The following is a 21,677-nucleotide window of genomic DNA, read 5'->3' as shown; positions in this document are numbered from 1 at the left end:
TCTCTCCTACTGTGATCTCTCTGTCAAATAAATAAATAAAATCTTAAAAAAAAAAAAAAAAAATCTCTCTGGAGTAGGCATGCAGCTCTGCCACAATACTCAAAACAGTGCTGTCCAAAACTACATTGTCCAAACGAGCCACAGGTGGCAACTGAGATATGGCTAATTTGAAATGATATAGACCCAATATAGACCAGATTTCAAAGGTTTAATATGAAAAAAAGAACATAATAGTTTTTATATCAATTACAAGTTGAAATATTTAGATATATTGAGTTATATAAGCATTAATATTAATTTCATTTGTTACTTTTTATTTTAATGTAGCTACTAAAAACTTTCAAATTATATATGAGGCTCATATCATGTTTCTGTTGCACAATGCTGATCTAAAATACAGTAAATTTTTTTTTTTAAGAAGGTATTTTATCTCGGGCTCCTGGGTGTCTCAGTCAGCTAAGTGTCTGCCTTTGTCTCAGGTCATGATCTCGGGGTCAAGCCCTGCATTGGGCTCCCTGCTCAGCAGGGAGTCTGCTTCTCCCTCCTCTTCTGCCCCTCCCTCCTGCTCATGTGCACATGTGCTCTCTCAAATAAATAAACAAAATCTCTTTAAAAAATAAATAAAAAGGTATTCATCAATTAAACAAGTATGTCATTACTAGGGAAAAATGTCAATTGACGTTACAGATCCTAACTACCTTAAAATAATTTCAATCTTGGAACTAAGGTAGATAATTGGGCTTTTTGAAGGCATAATTAAGGTTAAAGAAAATTTCAAAGGCCCAGAACACAGGAAAGAGCTCTTCAGTCGTATTGTTTAGGTAAGTCCCTAATTAGTCACAAATGCCATCTATAGCAAATTTCCTGAAGAGGGGAAAAATAAAATCCAAGATCACGAAAACATCAAGTAAATGGAGAGACAATAGCCGGTTTTTCACATTTTTGTTTTCAAACTCTGAGTAAAATGAATAAGATCAACTTCCCAAGCCCTCAACATTAACTTACAGCATCTTATCAACAAAGCCATTAAACATTTATTTCTTCTACAAAGGAGTTAATAAAATAGACCTTACAACCATGTTATTTCCAATGTTATTTATTTATCTTAAGGCTCTGATTAATGACCATGTCCTTAAACTCTACAACCTAAGAAGCAAGGAAAGAGAAGAGCGGTAAGACAGACAAAATTGGCTTCTGTCTCGAGCACCGTTAGGGGGTCACAAGCAGCAGAAGAGGTTAGAGGTGAGCTTGAACAGGAGGGTCACTCCAGGACAAAGAAAGGCCCCTGGGACGGAGACAATCTCCTCTGTATTTAGTAGACCAAATCTAAGTAGGCCAAGTGGAAAAACAACAAATGCCAGTAAAGATTCCATAAAACAGCAACAATGAGGAAGAGAAACCAAATGTAGGCTGCCAGAAGGTACAACAAAAACACCCAGCGGTGTAATCATGGGCAAAACACACAGGCATGTTTGTTTTGGAAGTTCAGAGTCCAGCATGTGGGCGGACCCAATTAGAAATACCCAACTGTGGCACAGTACAGATGCTCCCTTCTCGCTCCCTTCCCGCACTCTCCAGGCCTGGCCCAGACCACATCCCAGAGAGACAACGTTGCTCAACTTCAGCCACAAACCTCCCGTTAGAGCATGACACCCACTGCCCCGAGTGCCACACACCCACTGCTGCATCATGCCTGCCGGGGGATAGACAGACGGCTCCCCCACACCTGAGGGCATGAGGCAGGTGCGGTGAGCTCAGATGGAAGTAGGCGGGATGAATGAGCCCTGCTTAAAATGAAGTCAGGAATGCCTTATAGGTAAGGAAGCAATACTCATGAGGTGACCAATGTTCCAGAATCCCAAACCTATAATAAAACTACTGGCACGAGCCCAGCCCCACTCCTAGCAAGAACACCTCCAATCTGCTCCTAATACCTCACCTGCCTCCCACCTCACATTCCACTCCCATATTTTGCAAACATGAGGCTACTCCTCAGCAGAGAGGCCACGGTTCCACTGTTTTAGCCTTGAAAGGAAAAGCAAATGGGTACAATACCCAAGGATGACAGTGAGTCTAACAGTAATCAAGAAAGAACAAAGACTTATGAGCTCTTTCGTGTATATCATCTGTGGATTCCAACTTCGGTCACCAGCACTGCAGGAGGCAGGTGTCATCATCCTTTACGGATAATACAACCACAGCACAGAGGCAGTCAGGTCCAAGAACCCATGGGCTCACCTATTAATAAATCATGAACACAGATTCTATACTGGGAGAAATACTTATTTGCCCAGAACTTTCAGTAATAATCTCACTCACTCTCATTTTGACATGATGTAGCTTGAAGCTGCTTCCCTAGGAGGCTATTACCAAAAAAATTATTGCCTTGTGTCCACATTCCTCTCTCATTCTCTCTAGCAGAAATACACCCAAAAGACCGTGTTTTCCTACACTGAAGTTACTTGCAGACATGATTATTTATTTCTGCTAGGAGAAAAAAAATTTTACACAAACTGCTAAGGGAAAAAAAAATTAATGCCATCATTTCAACAAATTCTAGCTTTTTAACAAAATAGAATTCTATTATATTCTGGCTTTGGTTTAGGGGGAAAAATCTATATTTAATGCTTTTAAGAACCTTCAAAAATATCTTAACAGGAGATTTTGGATTTAAGGTTTCAAACTAAAGATGGTCCTAATCCTTCTCCCAGAAATCACTTCAGAGGAGCGCCTGGGTGGCTCAGTAGGTTAAGTGACCAGCTCTTGGTTTGCACTCAGGTCATGATCTCCTAATGGGGAGATCAGGCCAGCTCAGTGGGGAGTCTGCTTCCCCTCTGCCCCTGCCCCCATAGTGCACTTTCTTTCTCTTTCTCTCTTACCCTCGGTTGCTCGTGAAAAATAAAGAGAAAGAAAGAAAGAAAGAGATGAAAACAAACACAAAGGCCATATTCCACAACGCCCAGATCACAGCAAATGAAGACAGAAAATGGATAAGGAGTGGCAAGTAGAGTCCCAGAATAGTACAAAGCTAAACTGAGTGCCTCCAGAGAGATGCCAGCAGCAGAAAGCCTGGAAAGATTTAGGCATGAGCCCAGGTGCCAGGAGAAAAGCCACACACGAGTCAGCACGGCACAGGGCAGCAGCGGATGCTCCTTCCCTCAGAGCACTCCTGATGGAAGCAGGCAGGCTTGTCCCTCACAGTGTCAGATGATGACAGCTCATTCTCCGGGCACCACAAACCAAAGACAACAGCCTTGGGTCCTGGCACCATGAAGATGGTAGAGGGACTGAACCCTGGGTGATTTTCTGAGAGGTTAAGAGGATGAATCTATGGAGCTCCTGGTTCAGTCTCAACTCTGTCAATGAGAGAGATATGTCACCTTGGGCAAGCTGTTTAGCCCCTCCCTCTGTACCTCAGTTTCCTCCGCTATAAAATATGATAAAAACGGGTTCAAAATCGGAGAGTTGATGAGTTAAAGCTCTTAGAATGGCGTCTAACACAGAGTGCACAAGATAATACCAGCTGCTTCACCTCTTCCTATCGCCTCCTCTTCCCCAGCACACACACACACACACACACACACACACACACCCCTTAGCTCTCTAATGCTGGCAGCAGAAGTAAATTCACAGGCATGTGACTGGAAGGGCCTTATCTAGAGAAACTGAACAACCCCAGAGAAATATGCCTGGATGCTGACATTTGGCAGTTAGCAAAGAAACTGCCGGTTCTCCCCCAGATTATTCCACAGTAAAATCCACCAGCTGAAACGCCCTCCCATGCACACATACACAGAGATGCCAAAGAGCTTTATGGTATATTACTTTTAAACATCATCATGAAATTCCAGAAAATCTACGTTAAAGAGCAGTTGCCAAAACTTGCAGATTTTTTTTAACAGATCACATATAGAGGATTTAGAATAATAACAGTCAATTTATAAAGCCCCCATGATGTACCAGGCACTGTTCTAAATGCTTCACCTACAGTTACTCACTTAATCCTTACAACAAATCTACATGAGAAAAGTACAATTTGTAAACCATTTCACAAATGAGAAGATTAACAGTAAAGAGATATTAAATAATATACTTAAATTTAGGATTTGGAGTCTAGCTTCAGAGTCTGAACTACTGTGCTTCCCAATAATAGCTCTCCAAGTCTGAAGACTATGGAAAGATGCTGTCAAAATGTGGAAGAAACCAACCTAGAAAGCTATACCCAGACAAACTATCAATCAACAGTAAAGGAAGAATTAAGACATTTTCAGACATACGTCTTGAAATTCATGACTTACAAATTTTTTCTTAGGAAAATACTGGTGATTATGTTCCAGCGAAAAAATGAGGTAAACCAAGAAAGAGAAAGATACAAAGTCAAAGAACCAAAAGATATAGCAAAAGTAAGAGGCAAAGGAAATTATCAAGGTGATGAAAAGGGGAAGTTCAGTAAGTGAGCTGGACAGCAAGTCCTCCAAAGAGTAGCGGGAGGACAAAGGACTCCCAGATGGAGGTCCCCAGGGAAAAAACCAAAAACAGAAAGAACAAATAAATCATCTTACTGGTCTGAACATGTAGAAAAATACTGAAAATGCTGGAAGATTTGCAACAGATAAAGAAACCAAACCACTAGGAAAAATAAAACCTTTTTTTTTTTTTTAGGAAAAAAAAATATTTATTTATTTATTTATTTGTCAGAGAGAGTGAGTAAGCACATGAGCACAAGCACAGGGAGCAACAAGCAGAGGGAGAAGCAGGCTCCCCACTAAGTAAGGAGCCCGATGTGGGACTCAATCCCAGGACCCAGGGATCATCACCTGAGCCAACAGCAGCCACTTAACCAACTGAGCCACCCAGGGATCCTGCAAAGTAAGACTACTTTCCTCGCAAAGGAAAAAATTCCTGAACAGTAAAGGAAATATAATCATAGTATCCTACTTGACTTGCCTGGGCACAATACTGACATGGCTTAAATAACATAAACACTGAATAATGAGTTATCCAATTACGACAGAGCAATACCAGGATGACTGGCTTGCAGGGCAAGGCTGGGCTGAGCGACTAAGGAAGGGAGAGCCGCATCACCTGCCAAGATAGGAAAGAAGCCAACATACAAAATCCCAACACTGATTAATCAAACAGGTAATAAAGAAGCTTTCAGTGAACAGCCTGAACAGGAGGCAGGGGCAGGAAACAGAAGTGAGAACACCGCTATTTTTCATTATTAGCATTTATCTGTGTGTACGTGTTCCTATGATAAAGATGAACTCACACTCCTGAGCTCTGGCATAAAAATAGGTAAGCCAGGTTAGGTAAAACAAAACTCTGATCTCAATATAGAGAAACAGTCTTATTTCTGCTTCTTCGCTAAAACAGTTCCCTGTTCAAAATAACAATTCGTCAGGGTGCCTGGGTGCTCAGTGGGTTAAGCCTCTGCCTTCGGCTCAGGTCGTGATCTCGGGGTTCTGGGATCGAGCCCCACATCGGGCTCTCTGCTCAGCAGGGGAGCCTGCTTCTTCCTTTCTCTCTCTCTCTCTCTCTCTCTCTCTCTGCCTACCTCTCTGCCTACTTGTGATCTCTGTCTGTCAAATAAATAAATAAAATCTTTAAAAAACAAACAAAACAAAATAGTGATTTGTAAGACACATTTAAAAGAGCTGTTTCTCACATACATCTTCCACCTATAATACCTGGTTAAACTCTGACTCAAGAGTCTTCCTGAAGCCATCCATACACTATCATAGCATCAGGATGACAGGTTTAGATGTTACTTCTTGAAGACTATTATTTTTATAATAAACTATCTTAAAATTATAAATATATAAATACAATAATATAAGTTAAAGAACATAATAAATATTAAAATAATCAAATAAATTCCATAATAAATTAAGTCAATGCTATTAATTCAACTTTCTACATTGGTGGATCAAATAAAAAAGAAGATCTATCCCTCACCAGGAAAATTAAATTAACTATGGCAACAATTGGGAAATTTAAAAATAAAAATTTTTAAAGATTTTATTTATTTATTTTTTGACAGTGAGAGACAGAGATCACAAGTAGGCAGAGCAGCAGGCAGAGAGAGTTGGGGAAGCAGGCTTCCCGCTGAGCAGAGAGCCAGATGAGGAGGTTCCATCCCAGGACCCTAAGATGTGACCTGAGCCGAAGGCAGAAGCCTAACCCACTGAGCCACCCAGGCACCCCAAAAATAAAATTTTTAAACATACATTTACTTCATTCATATATTGCTCCACCCTTCCAGCCTCACTATGAAGATCCTCTTATCCCATTTTCCCCACTCAGAAAAGCTTTAATCCTAACGCTGGAAAATAAAAATGGATCAACTTAGTAGTACCCTTTAGTTTTAAATTCCCTTCCAGCATATAAAATTAGGTAAGTTCCCACTGTTTGTTTCATTGTTATTATGTACAAGTTTACCTGAAAAACTGTTAAGAAAGGCTGAGGGACTGTGGTTTTGCAATTCGTATCTTTAATTATCTGCATATAATTAAACTTTCAAATCTCCTATGCACACCAGCAAAGCCCCCAATTCCACCTGGCAGCCGTGAGCTCCTTCTGCCCCCACTGCACCAGCAGGGTGACCCTACAGAGAGCCTCCCCCATCGATTACAACAAAGAACAGTGGCTTCTGGTTCATGCTCTCTGAATGGGATTCACCTACATGGTGAGCACTTAGAAGGCCTACCGGGAAGGAGACAAGACAGACATGGTCACCTAGCATACTCAAATATGCTCCAATAAACAGAGCTCATTGCTTGACCAGAAGAGCCACCCAAAGTGAGTCACTAACAAATTATATTTATTTAACTCAGGTCGTGAAGACGAGCATGTCAATTTTCAAACTTGACTGCAACTGCATGCTGATAGATTAAGCCCAGAAACAGCTACATCTGAGCACTGTGTAAATCAGATAGATTATTAAGGCAGCACCTTGCTTAAACCTTCTGCCCTGGATTAACTGGCATACAGAATGCCCTGATATGAGTAAAATCCCCATTACAAACCAGGGTATACCTGTACACAGTAAACATTTCATAGTTCAGCGGGAAGAGCTAAGCATGTCAACCTCCTATCGACTATGGTGGATTTGTCCCAGGGATGGCAAAATATACATACAGGTCCCATCCTTGTCCAGCCAGACTCCAAATGCATCTTCCCGGGGGTACACCTGGTGTGATAAGGTGAATACAGACATGTGCTTAGGTTGGAGCCAAAGGAAACCCAGCACCTCATGTCACACAGAAGAGAGAAACTGCTTCTCTGAGGCCAGAATGTAGCTTAATCTTCTTGTATCTTCCGGGGAGCGGGGGGAACCTATCCAAATTCTATTTCTCAAGACCTCGCAGAAAGGTCCTCTTCATAACAAAATCTGTGTAAACTTCAGCCTTAGTTCTTTCAATGACCTAGATCTTTCTTTCCATACTTGGCTGAAACACACACAGCGAAAGAGATATCCAGGTGCACACATTGCCTTTACTGCCAGATGGTGGACTCCCAGCAGGCACAATCCATAATTCATCTCGGCCCGTGGTGGCGAGTCCACACAGCACCCAGCACTCGGCAGAGATGCCATGAACACCTACCGACTGCATATGTGTTTTCAACTCTTAACTGTGAACCAAAAATCAAAAAACACTGTTCCTGGCCTCACAAGTCAGACTAGTAAGGAAATGGAAGGGTACTGAGTAGCATGCAAGGGCTGGACAGCAAGAATACAGTTAAGTAAGTCAGCGTACGAGGCACACAATGTCGTCATCCACACGCCCAGCGCCTGCCGCTTTCAAAGCCCTCGCAAAACCATATTCTCACAGATCCTTACAACAACTCTGAAAGAAAGGAATTATTATTTCAGTTTAACCATGAGTGATCTAATGACTTGAATGACTCGCGCAGGACCACACCAGCTAGTTAAATGGTGGAGCTAGAACTTCTTATAACAAGCAAATGGGGACAAAAGGAACAGAAATGGGAGAGGACCACACCCCCGGAAATACAGCCCAGTCCTCTCCTGCAGCCATCACTAGGATACCACAATGGGTGAACACAAATCCACCAACTCACCTTTTTGTGAAGAATTCATAAGGAAGAGAAAAAAGATTTGCAATGATTTTTCATTGGCTTTCACCCCAAATTAGTCATATTTTCTCACTAGTGTTAGTGCACAGATCCTTAACTGTGTTGAGTATGCAGATAGAGCACAATCTCAATGTCATACACCCAACAGATAGGAAAATCAATGGCTCTTGTCCAGTGGATTAGTGTCACCTCTGCCCAATTAACTCCTTCGTTCTTGCACCTCCAAGTACAAGAAATACATGGCAGGTGTTAAACCATCACCCAGAGCAAGGCGGCTGTTAACCGTTGAAGGTGAAAAGGACACCACCACCCTCCTGTTGACAGCACCAGCCTCACACAGGGGCAGTTAACTCTGTTACACAGAAAGAGTGACTAAAAAGGCCGAGAGCACGACACGCTGGTTAGAGCATCTAACCAAACCTCCCAGCCTGGGCAGAGCCGCCCTGGTGCCCGTGCCCGTGCCCGTGCCGGCGTGTAGCACGCTGCCAGGAGAGGAGAGTGAGGGCGCCCAAGAGAACAGACACGCTCGGGGAGGGACACAGGCTACTGGGAACCGTGTCCACCTTAACGCATTCCCACTGGGACACGGGAGACAGAATTCACAGTTTGAATAGTGTCCCTTGGCAGCAAGCGGAGAAAATGACAAAGCGAGCTCTGAACCCACGGGGAGCAGGCTCAAGACCACAGACAATGAGACAGAAAGTGCAACGAGCCCCAGCTCACCTCGCTGTTGTGGCCCCGCAGGTTGAAGTTTATTCTCTGCGGTGTGTTTCTGTCCCGGCGGCAATGGCTCGAGGTAAAGGTCACCCCGACGACGCCACGGCCGTTACCCGTGGCCAGCCAGCCCTCCTCATAGTAGCGCCTCCGGCACACCGGCTTCTCCTTCTCACTCTTGGGAACACGCCCCTTCCAGGATAGGCAGAGGATGTTGGAGTCACTGCAAAGGACAGGCCCATGTTCCACTGCTGCATACATACTTTTTCTCAGTGAACCGTTTTATTTAAAAAGTAATGCTGAATGCCAAAAAACTCAAACTAATTCTTTTCATGGATCAACTGACTGATGTGATTTTGTGGTTGGCTTGCGCTGTTTTCCCCGACCCCTTTTAATGAAGACCGACCTGGATCTAATTACAAGGTATTTTATAAAGATCCACCCAAATGCATAGTGAAAAAATCCCTCTAGAAAAGATGATGGCAGTCTGCTAGGAAAAGGTAATGCTTAAAAACAACACGTGTCCATTTTTATTTTCAAGTCCTTAGAGGAAGAGCCACATTACCACGTGCTGATCAAGAAACGGGGTTTTCTTCTTTTCACTCAACTTGGTTATTCTCATTCAGCCTGAGATTCCAGTTTAGTGTAATATGATTCCAGAGACAAAGGGTTGCAAATACATAGATTTCAAGTAACTTAAGGCTTTAAAGAATCCCTCGAGCTGGAATTTTCTCTTCAAAAGTTCAGATGCAGAGACAGAACACATGGGATCATCTTCCTTCTGAAGCCACCCTCTGGCACGTTTTCTCGACTAGACCAATTTCTGTTGCTGAAGCTGAAAAAGATTGCATAAAGGGGAAAAAAGGCACACAAACCGTGCAAAACAGACCAGAGTTTGTGCAGACAGCAGTCCAAGTTCAGGAAGGAAAAAAGACTCTCCCCACTGTCCTGAACCAGAAACGTCCCCCCTCAGGGCCCAGCCTGGCTTCCCGGCAGGCAGGTTGCTGTGTCCTCGCAGAGAGCTGGGCTCCATCTGACCGGCCCGCCACAGACCGGTGCGCTCCTCGGTGCCATAAAGGTGGAGAGAGAAAACCACTTCACTCGGAGCCAGAAGGTTCTAAAGCTCTTGAGTGTTCGCTTTGGGTGAATCCTAAATCTTCTGGTTGACAAAACCGAGAGTCACTACAGGATTCTGTCTCTTTACCCCGTCTCCTTCCTCCCTCCCCTTCTGGCTTCTCCCCTTTCCGCTCCTAAAGATCACCTATTTCTCCAGCTTGAAAAAAAAGACTCATCTCAGAATTAAGTCCATCAAGTAGAGAAAGCGCAGACAAGAGTCAAGGTCTCCCACTAGATCCCTAGAGAGTCAGCCTGTCCCGCTGACGGGCGCTCTCAGGCTCACATTCAGAGATGCGTGCAAACGCCACGGGTGCAGTCCAAGGAAAAGAAGCTTTGCTTGGATGTTCCTGGATACTTACTTTGTAAATACTGGTTTCAGTTGCTACTTTAAAATATTATCCTATAGATACGGGAAAGGAAAAGGAAAATAATAAATTAAAACTTCGAGAACACAGTTAACTGAAAAAGGCAAAGGAACCAGTTCATCGTTCAGATTTGTCCCATCATACCTGACCTTGCTTTCCTGAAGTCACACACAGCCAGAATTACTTCTCAGTCCAGAGTTTTGAAGTCTGTCCAAATTACCAAAAACACTGGAAAATAAAGTGCAAAGCCCACTGCATGACGCTGCCTGCGCCGCTCGACACCACACTTCTCCCCCAGCCACCTTCTCACTTAGTTCCTTCTTTAAGCTGCAGAGGTATTTTTGAGGCTTGAACCGTGAAAGTTTTTTTTTCTTCTTTTTGCAAACTTTCTTTACCCGTGAAGACCATGTGGAAAACTGACCATCAGTAACATATTTTTCTCCCCGGGCTCCTGGGCCCAGTAGTGTCAAGTTGATCCATCTGATTCTTAAATTAATTTTCATCAGTTGTAAAACTCTTCAAGTGTGCACAAGAATGAGCCTGTCTTCTGGTGTAAGTGTGTGTGTGTACAAAGAAGGTTTCAGATATACACAGACATATGCTCTTCGATGGGCACCAAAGCGTCCGCCTTCCCAGTCATTTCAGGAACCATCTGAGTAATCACAGCTTGAAGGCCCTGGAGCCTCACGAATCTGTAAAACAAAATACGATATAAAAAAAAGAACTTCAACACCCTGATGAAGAAAGGTTCTAACTGAATAACTGCTGTAACTGAAACTGGGGGACCCCATCTTTACACTCAGACACACACACTCACCAAACAGAGCTACTGATTGCTCAAATTCAAATAGGAAAGTGGTGCACCTAGCCCACTCAGAGCCAATGGACAACAAAGGGAGTCTGAATGCCATGTAGCACTTATTCAATCTGCCAGCAGCGGGACATATCTGAATAAAATCATCCCCCCCACTCTCCCAGACCGTGCCATCCTTTCTAAGACTCGTCCCGCATGTGTCAACTCTGTCCCTCTGGAGGCCATCATCCTAATTAAGTGGGCAACCTCGAAAAGGAGACTCAAGAGGCTCAGGCAAGTTACCTGACTGGCTTTTTCATTATAGGTAAAAGCTGTTGCCTGAAGACACAAGAAGCAAGGGCCTTTAAGAATGCCTCCATCCCTGAGTGCTGGCACATCAGAGCAAAGAAGAGCTATTTTCATAGCTTATAAGCTGTCTACTAGTGATAAAGTCCTGGAGAATCTACCTCCAGCAAATCCTCGCTCTCTCTTCCTTCCTACTGCCATCAGTCCAGGCCTGCATCCCACCCACAAAAACACTGGACAATGCCACACCATCCCACACTATCCCACCTTCCAGAGGGCCCTCAGGGTGACCTTTCTAAGTTTCAAGGCTACTTGAAGAACCTACACTGTTCTCCCCTGGCCCGGGAAGTCCCCTAGAGGGCAGTTAAACAGTCTCGCTCCACCAAAAACACCCGCCACTGAAAGTCTATGCATTTCTGACCAGTTCCATGGAGATGTTGATGCTACTGGTCTGGGGACCAGGTTTTGAGAACCTCCAGTCTATGGGATCAAACCCCAGCAAGACCCTTCTCCTCTTCTCTGGCCACAGCCTCTGGGTCCAGCCCTGCCTGTGTCACACTGTTGCATCTGGACATTCCCTGCCCTGGAAAGTACTGTGTCGTTCCTCTCTTTCATGTCTCCACTCCCTGCCAAGCCCCCACACACTTCCTTTAAGAGCCGTCTGCAATAACAACTGCTCGGCAAAGCCTCGCAGAGCACCTGAGACTACCTTCCATAATAGCACTCAATCCCTGCATTCGAACACTCTTCTCTAGGCTCCTAGGGGCGGGGAACCTGTCTTTCTCATTGCTGGCGTAGAATTCAGTGTAAAGTAGGTATTCAAGTCCAAGTTTACAGGAGGCGGGCAGGAGCAAGGCAGCAGCTACATGTAGTTTCCCTGAGATACTCTAACTCAGATGAGTCATGGTATATATGTTTTGTATGAGCCTATAAATCAAAACCACTAAATTCTCTCAGGAATTCTCTCAAGGAAGCACTTGTACCTGTGGGAGGGGGAGTAAAAACAAATGCTATAAAATTCAAAGTCACACCACGTTCTTCTTTCTCAAATGCTGATACCACTGTATAACATAGCCTTAGTCCCTATTCTGACTTGGGGCAGCCACAGATGGGAAAAGCAGACACAACTTCTCAAGACCCAGCTATATACACACAGGTTTTAAACTATTTAATAGGAGAATCCATGATTATTAAAGCATCCACATTATGTATGACAGGGTAAACTGTCCATTCCGCTGAAATCCTCCCAGGGGATCCATAATGTCAAAAATATTTTCATAATAACACTAAGACATTATTTGCCTTCTTCATTGTACTGACAGTTGTATCAATGGTGCGAAAGCAACAGTGGGTCAGACTCAGCTCGTTAGTGCCAGGGAAGGCACTGGTACCAAAAGGTACCAGTACTCACGGGGTTTTGTAAAAATGTCAGTTTCACTTCACAATATTCTTGATGCAGGGGCACTTGGGTGGTTAAGTCAGTTAAGTGACCAAATCTTGATTTTGGCTCAGGTCACGATTTCAGGGTCCTGCGATCAAGCCCCAAGCAGGGCTCTGTGCTCAACCGGGAGTCTGCTTGAGAGTCTCTCCCTCACTCCCTCTACCCCTCCCTCTTGTGCTTTCTCTCTCTCTAAAATAAATAAATAAATCCTTTTTTTTTGAAAGAAAGAGAAAATAAATCTTTTTTAAAAAAGAATATTATTGATGCAGTACATATTATTAATTTTATTAAGTCTCAACCATTAGCACATGGTTGGTTAATAGTCTGTGTTTCAAACCACCCAGCACACAGGACGCATCCCTGCTCACTCGTGAAGTGCAAGGGTGACCCGGGAGAAGCACCTGTGCTGTCGTGCAAATTACAAGCTGAGCTGAGGTTTGTTCCATGTTTACTGAGAAGAATGAATGACAAATTAGGGTAATCCAGGCTTGGGTCTTCGGCAGACATTTTCTCGAACATGAACAAAGGGAGCATGTCCTTTTAAGGAAAAAACTGACAGGATTTGCTACCTATTAACAAAAGTTGAGTGCTCAAGTTAAAACCAGAACTTTGGGAAAACCAGTGTCTATCACCATGAGCTTGACAGCTCCCTAAGATTTAAAGATATTCTGCATGCAACTGAAGGTAAACATTAACAAATGTGCATTTTTTAATATTACATGTCATATCTCATAGTGTGTATCTGGAAGATACACATAACTTGGTGGACCAATATTTTCCAAGTGACCAATCCGTAAGGCTACAAGTTACACTTGAGTAAAAGGGCCACTGAGGTGCAAGAAAGACAAAAAAATTTTGATCTAACCAAGTATGAAAAACTCACCAATAACATTTAAAATTCCCTATTGCTACTAACCTTTAAGAAAATGTCACTTGTTAAGTTTTAATATAGTATAAAAAATCCATGATTATCTGAAAAGATTATTAGAATACTTCTTCCTTTTCCAACTACATATCTGTGTGATCAGATTTTCTTCATATATTTTAGCACAAACAGCATGCTGCCACAGCCTGTGGAAGCAGATCCGAGGGGCCGGCTATCTTTTACTAAGTCAGATGTTAAAGTTATTTTGTAAAGATGTAAAATAATGCCAATCTTCTTGGTTTTAATGTTTTTAGTGAGAAAATGTGTTTTTTTTCCCCATAGGAAACATATTTAAAAGGTTTAGTGGGCTTATTATTTTTAACTGAATCAATAACTGTTAAAAATTTTTGTTTTATTCCTAGTACAGTAAATATCAACAGCTAACATGCACATCAGCCAAAGCCCTGTGGGTCTTCTACAGTTTTAGGACTATGAAGGGTCCCTGAGACCAAAAAATTTGAAAACCACTGATATATGCTAACTCTCCAAAATGTAAGCCTTCAATAACTATTATACTAAAGTATGTAGGATAAATTCCTATAGTAAAAGCATAGACAAAAGTGTTTCATTTTTTATATGTGGCTATGGTTTTTAACCCAACTTTTAAAATTATAAAGCACTATATAGGCTAAACAAGTAAGGCAGGTATATTAAGAAAAAATGACATATGGGCGCCTGGGTGGCTCAGTGGGTTAAGGCCTCTGCCATGGGCTCACGTCATGGTCCCAGGGTCCTGGGATCGAGCCCCACATCGGGCTCTCTGTTCAGCAGGGAGCCTGCTTCCCTTCCTCTCTCTCTGCCTACTTGTGATCTCTGTCTGCTAAATAAATAAATAAAAATCTTTAAATAAAAAATTTAAAAATTTTAAAAAGAAAAAGAAAAAATGACATAGTACTTTATGATGACTCAGATGAATAATGGATACAGAAGTCAGCAACAAAATACCAGTATCCCGGGCACTGAAAGGCTGGCCCCTATTCTAGCGTGACCATGGACAGCAATCAGTGACATGGCACACTTCCCTTCCTTCAGCTCCGTGTACTCAGGAGGATGAGAAACTGAAGATATAACTGATCGGCTTCGGAGAGCAGTTCACTATCAGCGCAACACTCCTAAGTAAAAGGGTTCTGGTATAGAAAAGTTAAAAAGCAACTATACACCTGAAAGCAGGGACTTCAACAGTATTTTATACCCACGTTCATGGCAGCATTATTCACAACAGGCCAAAGGTGGAGGCCACCCCAGTGTCGACAGCCAGATGGAAAGTGTAAGTGAAATGTGGTCTACACATACAGGGGACTCTGACTCAGCCTTCAGAACAAAGAACCTACAGGCACCTGGGTGCCGCTGTCGGTTAAGCGTCCGACTCTCGGTTTCAGCTCAGGTCATGATCAGCGTCCTGGACTGAGGCCCTCACAAGATTCTCTCCTTTTGCCCCTCCCCACCCCTCACATGTGCACATGCTCTCTTAAAAAACAAAACAAAATGAACAAACAAAACAAAACCCAAGAAGAAGAAAAAACATTCTGTTGGACACGTGCTACAACAGGGATGAACCGTAAAGACATTCTGCTCAATGAAATCACAAGGCAGTCACATAATGACAAATCTTGTAAGCTCACTTTTATGAAGCACCTGGAAGAGTTAAATTCAGAGACTGAAAGTAGAATGGTAGCTGCCAGGGGCTGGGGGTGAGCGGCCTAGGGAGCTGTTATTTCATGGGGACAGCATTCCAGTCTGGGATGATGAAAACATTTTTGGAGATGGGCAGTGGCAATGGCTGTAAAATAATGTGAGTATTCTTAAGGCCATTGGGTTGCCTATTCTAAAAGTGATTAAAATGGTAAGTTTTGTTATGTATATTTCACCTTAATTTTTTTTTTAAGATTTTATTTATTTATTTGAGAGAGAGAGAGCATGAGAGTAGAGAGGTCAGCAGAAGAAGCAGACTCCCTGCTAAGCAGGGAGCCCGATGTGGGACTCAATCCCGGGACTCCAGGATCATGACCTGTACCGAAGGCAGTTGCTCAACCAACTGAGCCACCCAGGCGTCCCTCACCTTAATTTTAAAATCGAGTAAATTAAGAAAAGCAATTATGCCTAAAAAAAGTCTTTCAATAATGGACTGAAAGTAAATACTCATAAATCTGACATTATGGTATTTTTTACCCTAAACACTATAATACAGGCCCAGGCCTGTTTTTGGTAATTAGAGCTTATTTTCAGACTATTCTTATAAACCACTGAAAAAGCAAGCCCTGCTTTTTGGAGATTATGGTCTTACATAGTAGGTGGGTCTGACTGACTTCATAACCTGACAGGGGTGAAAGAGTCAGTAAACTTTTAAGATGTTTCCCAATCTGACTCTCCATACCACCCAGTTCTTGATGGCAAATCAGGAGCCCCAGATTCGGGAAAGTACAATGTAGGGACAGGATGGTACACTGTTCAGAAGAGGAAACCTTGCAGAACTAGACACTCCCAGATTAACCAACCAACAAATCTTAACTAAGTAGTAGGCAAAAGGCCCCTGTGCTGCATTCTCTGCCTCCCTTGTCCGTAATTAGATACTTTATTTTCTAATTAGAATTATTTCACTATATTTTGTTCTGATTCCTACTTTCCACCAACATGCATAAAATTCACTAGTGGGAGACGTGGGGAGAAAAATACATCTTTGGTTTATTTTTAATCACTTGAATTAATATTAGAGATCAGAGATAAAATAAATTAGGAAAGATTTTTTTCATTTCCACGATTAATAGAAATACATTCACTGAAAGTTGTAAGAATGCAACCACTTTGGGATAGTAGCTAGGACCACCACAGATATGAGTACCCCGCGACCAGGTAGCCCACTCTGGAATGTGTGCACCAGACACAGGGCTGGGCTCCCTGGGACTCCCTGCTGGAGGTGTGGCATCCTGTACAAGAGCCAAAACAATGACCCCAACCTGAATGGAGCGAGTGCCTCAGATTCAAACAGCAGAATTGTATACAGCACTGTAATGAACACAATACAGAATATGATTTTACAGAATTTTACAGATTTTACAGAATTTCACAAAAATAATGTTGAGCAAAGGGATCCCATGAAAAAATACCTACAATATGAATCCATAAAGTTCAAAATAGGCCAAACTAATTTTACCAGTTAAGACTGCAGACAAAGACAAGCGGAGAAGGACAACTATCATATGATCTCCCTGATATGAGGAAGTGGTGATGCAACATGGGGGCTTAAGTGGGTACGAGAAGAATAAATGAAAGAAGATGGGATTGGGAGGGAGACAAACCATAAGTGACTCTTAATCTCACAAAACAAATTGAGGGTTGCTGGGGGGAGGGGGTTTGGGAGAAGAGAGTGGGATTATGGACATTGGGGAGGGTATGTGCTTTGGTGAGTGCTGTGAAGTGTGTAAACCTGGTGATTCCCAGACCTGTACCCCTGGGGATAAAAATATATGTTTATAAAAAATAAAAAATTATACTTAAAATAAATTAAAAAAAAAAAAAGACTGCAGACAAAGATAATAAAACTAGAATTTTAAAGGCAAGGAAAAGATAACACAAAGGAGCACAGTGGTGACCTTGGGCTGCAGACTATGAATGGGAAGGGGCACACACACGCGGTGTTGCCGGGGTACTGGCAATACCCCATGTTCTCATCTGGGTGGTGATTACAGGGTGCTAACTCTCTGACTATACTTTACTACCTATATGTCAAACATATTCAACATGTATGATATCTCAAAATAAACAGGTTTAATAAACTATGAAACTAAATTATGCCCCAATCCTTTGGGATTTTTAGAAAACTTAAATCAACTAGTAAGAATTTTAAAAATTATTATATCCAACCTTAACAAGTACTCTCCTAATCTAGAAAATCCCAATAAAGTTCCAAAGACACAAAACTAAGGAGGCATCCACAAAGAAAATGCATGTAAAGAGTAATGAATGGAGATGGAATTTTAGAATAAAGCTCTTTTCTTTCTAAAGAATAAAAATTTAATAGAATGGTTAAGCAGAAGACTGAGATGAGAAGCAGTCAATTTCAGGAAAAAAATATACAGATGTTAAATGAATACAAAGCAGAGAGAGAAAAAAAAAAAAACCACCATAGAAACTTTTGAATAAAAATGTTCCAAACACCCTCAAGTTGTCTGGAGGTGGAGTGAAGCAAAGGAAAGGAAAATGAGTATTATCCGACCTGGTGATGGGAATAAACCCACCCCAATTTCCCCCTTTTTGCTGTCCCTCATCTACTGTGTGGGACTCAGCTCTTCGGCCAGGCAGCTCTCCCCATGCCCAAGCCTCCCCTGACTGCCCCCTTCCACAGCTGGCAACAGACCCTGAACTCTACATTTCTTCTTAACTAAAGTAACTACAACAACCTGCCTCTAATTACAGTCACTCTGTTCCCTGGGGAATTTTCCACAACCCACAAATACCCACCTAGCCCAAAGCAGTTCTAACTGGTTCCTAATTAGTTTCAATAGCTGCCTAGAGGCTAGCTCAAATTTGCCATGCAAGACTGCCTTTTAAGGCAGGGGTACTCCGAGTAGGGACTTGTCCTTCAGCTACCTACAGACGAACAACCATACACGTGAAAACACAACACCCCTGCAAGGATAGCGGAGTTCAGTCATGATCTAATGCATTTACTGTGTTCTCATTCACCAGCCCGGAATTCTTAAAGCGTGCTAGTGAGATAATGAAGCTGTGTGTGCGTGATTATGCCCAGGCTTATGCAAAAGATGTGTGCTTACTACAAGCATGTTCATATCCAATCATTTTCCCATTGACTTGCGCCGTCAATTTCAGAGACGCATTCCTCAGAGGGCTTCAGTCTCTCTCTGAACGACACCATCTCCTGCACATGTAGTGCAGACACCAAAGCGCTATGCAGACTCGCATGGCAAGGCTCTTTTCTGCCTGTGGTAGAGCTATCTTTCTGTGTCAGTCATCAGATCTACTAAAAAACAAACTCCCACACTCCAACTTTTATCCAGTACCCACCAGCACTGCATTCAAGTAAATGTTCAATAAGGTACTTCATATGCTACAGAGCCTCAGTTTTCTAAGAAAAAGGGAAGTAAATGCTAACTGATGAAGTTCTCTGTACAGACCCTGGTTCTCTGCACCAGCCACTCGGAATCTGGGTCTTCTGAAAGCCTACGGCAGACAGGCACCAAAGTACATGTGAGTAAGGGAGGAAGCTGGGGGCCCACTGCTGTGTTCAGAGTACAGCAAAGAGGTACATTTCCAGTGAAAGCTACTCCCTATTTATTTTCTATGCCTGATTTCACCAGCTAGTACTAAGAATATGAACATCTATCTATATATAGATAAAGAAGGATAAGAAGGCTGTAAGACAAACCTCTTGACTAACAGTTCCAGTGAGAGTGGGGGTGAGACATTTCTAAAAACAAATGTGTACCTGAAACCTGGCTGTCGAAATACGGTGGTACCGTACATTGGGCTCACTAGTATCTAAGATCATGTCCCTTATTTAACAAAGGAGAGCATTTTATTATTTCTCAAAGTGATAAAGACTAAAAGATATGATAATTCCCAGTGTCATACAAGGTGTAAAGAAATGGGAAACCAATTTGGCAATATGATTCAAAAGATTTAAAATGCTGCATACCTTTCGATTCAGCAATTCTACTTCTGGAAATTTATCATAAGGAAATAATGTTGAACTGTGCAAAGATTTAGCTGTAAGGATTTTCACTACAGCATTTTTCATAATATTGATTCAGTAAGTGTTGGTACAGACATAAAACGCAATCCTATGCAACCCCTAATAATTATACTGTAGAAGACTATGGAGTAACATGGAAACACGTTCTCAATAACTTATGTAAAAAGTAAAATTACAGGTTATACTTCCAGGATGCTCTGAAGAGCTTGCCCACTACTATATCACTAGATCTTGGGTAAATTATAACAGACATAATTTTTTGCTGGACTTGTAGGGAAGTATGAGAAATCTCCAGGGAAGCCACATACACACAAACATAAGAGAAAGCCAGGGTTATCTGGCAAATGCACATGTAAGATGCATATATGTCCAGAATTATCTGGAAAAATGCAGATATAAACCCTGGAATCAGAATTAGAATGCCTCATCATCCCGGTTTGCCCAGAACTGTCCCAGTTTTACCCTGGAAGTCCCATATTCCAGGCAATCCCAACCAGACAGTTGGTCACCCTATCAGATATCCAAAATTTGGTCCAACCTCAGGGTGGAGAAACTGAATCATACATATCCTACAGGGGCCACAGAGGTAGCGAAAACTATCTCAGATTCCTAGCACCCCATGGTTCTGGACTGGAGCAAATGCAAATCTTGTCCTTGTGAAAATATTCCCAATTTAGGACCTAATGATTCCCACAGATGAGGTTGAACCAAAAATCAGTTACCAATCAAAAATTACCAAACATACAAAGAAAAGGCGGCATCACAAGCTGTCAGTAGAAACAACAAATTTAGATCCACTGGATTTCAGAAAGTGAAATGAACATAAACAGAATTTAAAATAATTTAAGTTTAGAATTTAGGTTTGGATTTCTGGGTTCCAGTCTTCCATAAAAGAAGCTCAGAAATCATCACTCTGTCCTAATAAGAAGTAAAAAGCTAAACAAACAGAAAAATCAACTCTTCTCAGATCTGTAAGAAAAGTAAGTCACCCACTGTATCTAAAACTGGGAAGTCCAAAAGGCTCTTACAAAGAACTACACTGATGAGAGCAGAAACCAGTGTGCTAAAACCCCTGTGCACACCAGCCCCGGGGTAAGCAAACCCAGATTGTAATGGATGGACTGCTGGAGGTTCAGTGTGGCCGAGTTTGAGAAAGAAAAACGTCAGGGGATCCAGCCATCGGGCCCCTAGACTCTTGTTTTACTTTCAGGAGCTCATTAGATCCTCACAGTAAGTATCAGAGGAAAATCCCCCTGTGCTTCCAGCTGGGGATGAGGAAAAGGAATCATTTTGAAAGATACCAGAGCATTCTGTTCTTTTTTAAAAAGTCTGTCTTCAGGAAAAACAATTTAACCAAGGTATAACCAATCAGGATTTTATCAGAACCTAACCGACCGGAGGGGGAAAAAATACCCAACTGCAGCCCATTCTGGCCTTCCTGTCCCACCTAAGAGGGATGGGGGAAACAGAAAAATATATGAAGCCTGTCCAAGGAAAAAGCCCACAAAAAGGTGGAGACCCAGAGTTCTGGGGATACACAGCATGGTAAGTATAGTTAATGGCGGGGCGCCTGGGTGGCTAAGCGGGTTAAGCCGCTGCCTTCGGCTCAGGTCATGATCTCAGGGTCCTGGGATCGAGTCCCGCCTCGGGCTCTCTGCTCAGCAGGGAGCTTGCTTCCCTTCCTCTCTCTCTCTCTGCCTGCCTCTCTGTCGACTTGTGATCTCTCTCTATCAAATAAATAAATAAAATCTTTAAAAAAAAAAAAAAGTATAGTTTAACGGCATTATGTTAGATATTTGACAGCTGTTGAAAGTAAATCTTAAATGTCCTCACCATGAAAAAGAAATGGTAGTTACGTGAGGCGGTGCAGGCATTAACTAACCCACTGCGGTGGTCATTTTTTGTAAGACAGGAGTGTATCATATCATTGTGAATACACCTTAAACTTCCACAATGTTATATGTCAATTATATCTCAATAACACAGGGAGGAAAAATACTCAGAAGGAAAGGGGAGGAAGCAACACAGAGAAATCTTGGGGAGTGAGGGACCGGTTCCATATTTTTGATGCGGTGGTGGTTATACAACTGTCTATTTGTCAAAAATGCACAGAACTATGGCGGTGCCTGGCCGGCTTCAGGCAGTAGAGCATGTGACTCTTAATCTCGGGGTCAGGAGTTCAAGCCCCATGCTGGGCGTGGAGCCTA

The 21,677-nt window shown here is 42.4% G+C and overlaps 1 protein-coding gene across 3 annotated transcripts in view; it reads right to left on the bottom strand.

Moving 5' to 3' along the window:
• TULP4 (TUB like protein 4) overlaps positions 1-21,677 on the bottom strand; it is a 224,868-nt gene that overhangs the window by 154,868 nt on the left and 48,323 nt on the right. Inside the window, exons 1-2 of one of the 3 annotated variants that reach the window (XM_059401352.1) lie at positions 10,440-10,987; positions 8,824-10,330 (exon numbers count right to left, since the gene is read on the bottom strand). In XM_059401352.1, coding sequence (XP_059257335.1) covers positions 8,824-9,075 — 252 coding nt within the window. In that variant the 5' untranslated portion in view covers positions 9,076-10,330; positions 10,440-10,987. Of the gene's footprint in view, positions 1-8,823; positions 10,988-21,677 lie in introns of those variants that run through there. The other 2 variants (XM_059401353.1, XM_059401351.1) reach the window with 2 other exon arrangements.

The sequence above is a fragment of the Mustela nigripes genome, chromosome 5 (assembly GCF_022355385.1).
Source record: "Mustela nigripes isolate SB6536 chromosome 5, MUSNIG.SB6536, whole genome shotgun sequence".
In the NCBI taxonomy this organism is placed as follows: Eukaryota; Metazoa; Chordata; class Mammalia; order Carnivora; family Mustelidae; genus Mustela; species Mustela nigripes.
The sequence above is the reverse complement of the archived record's forward strand: the minus strand, read 5'-3'. Positions and strand labels throughout refer to the sequence as shown.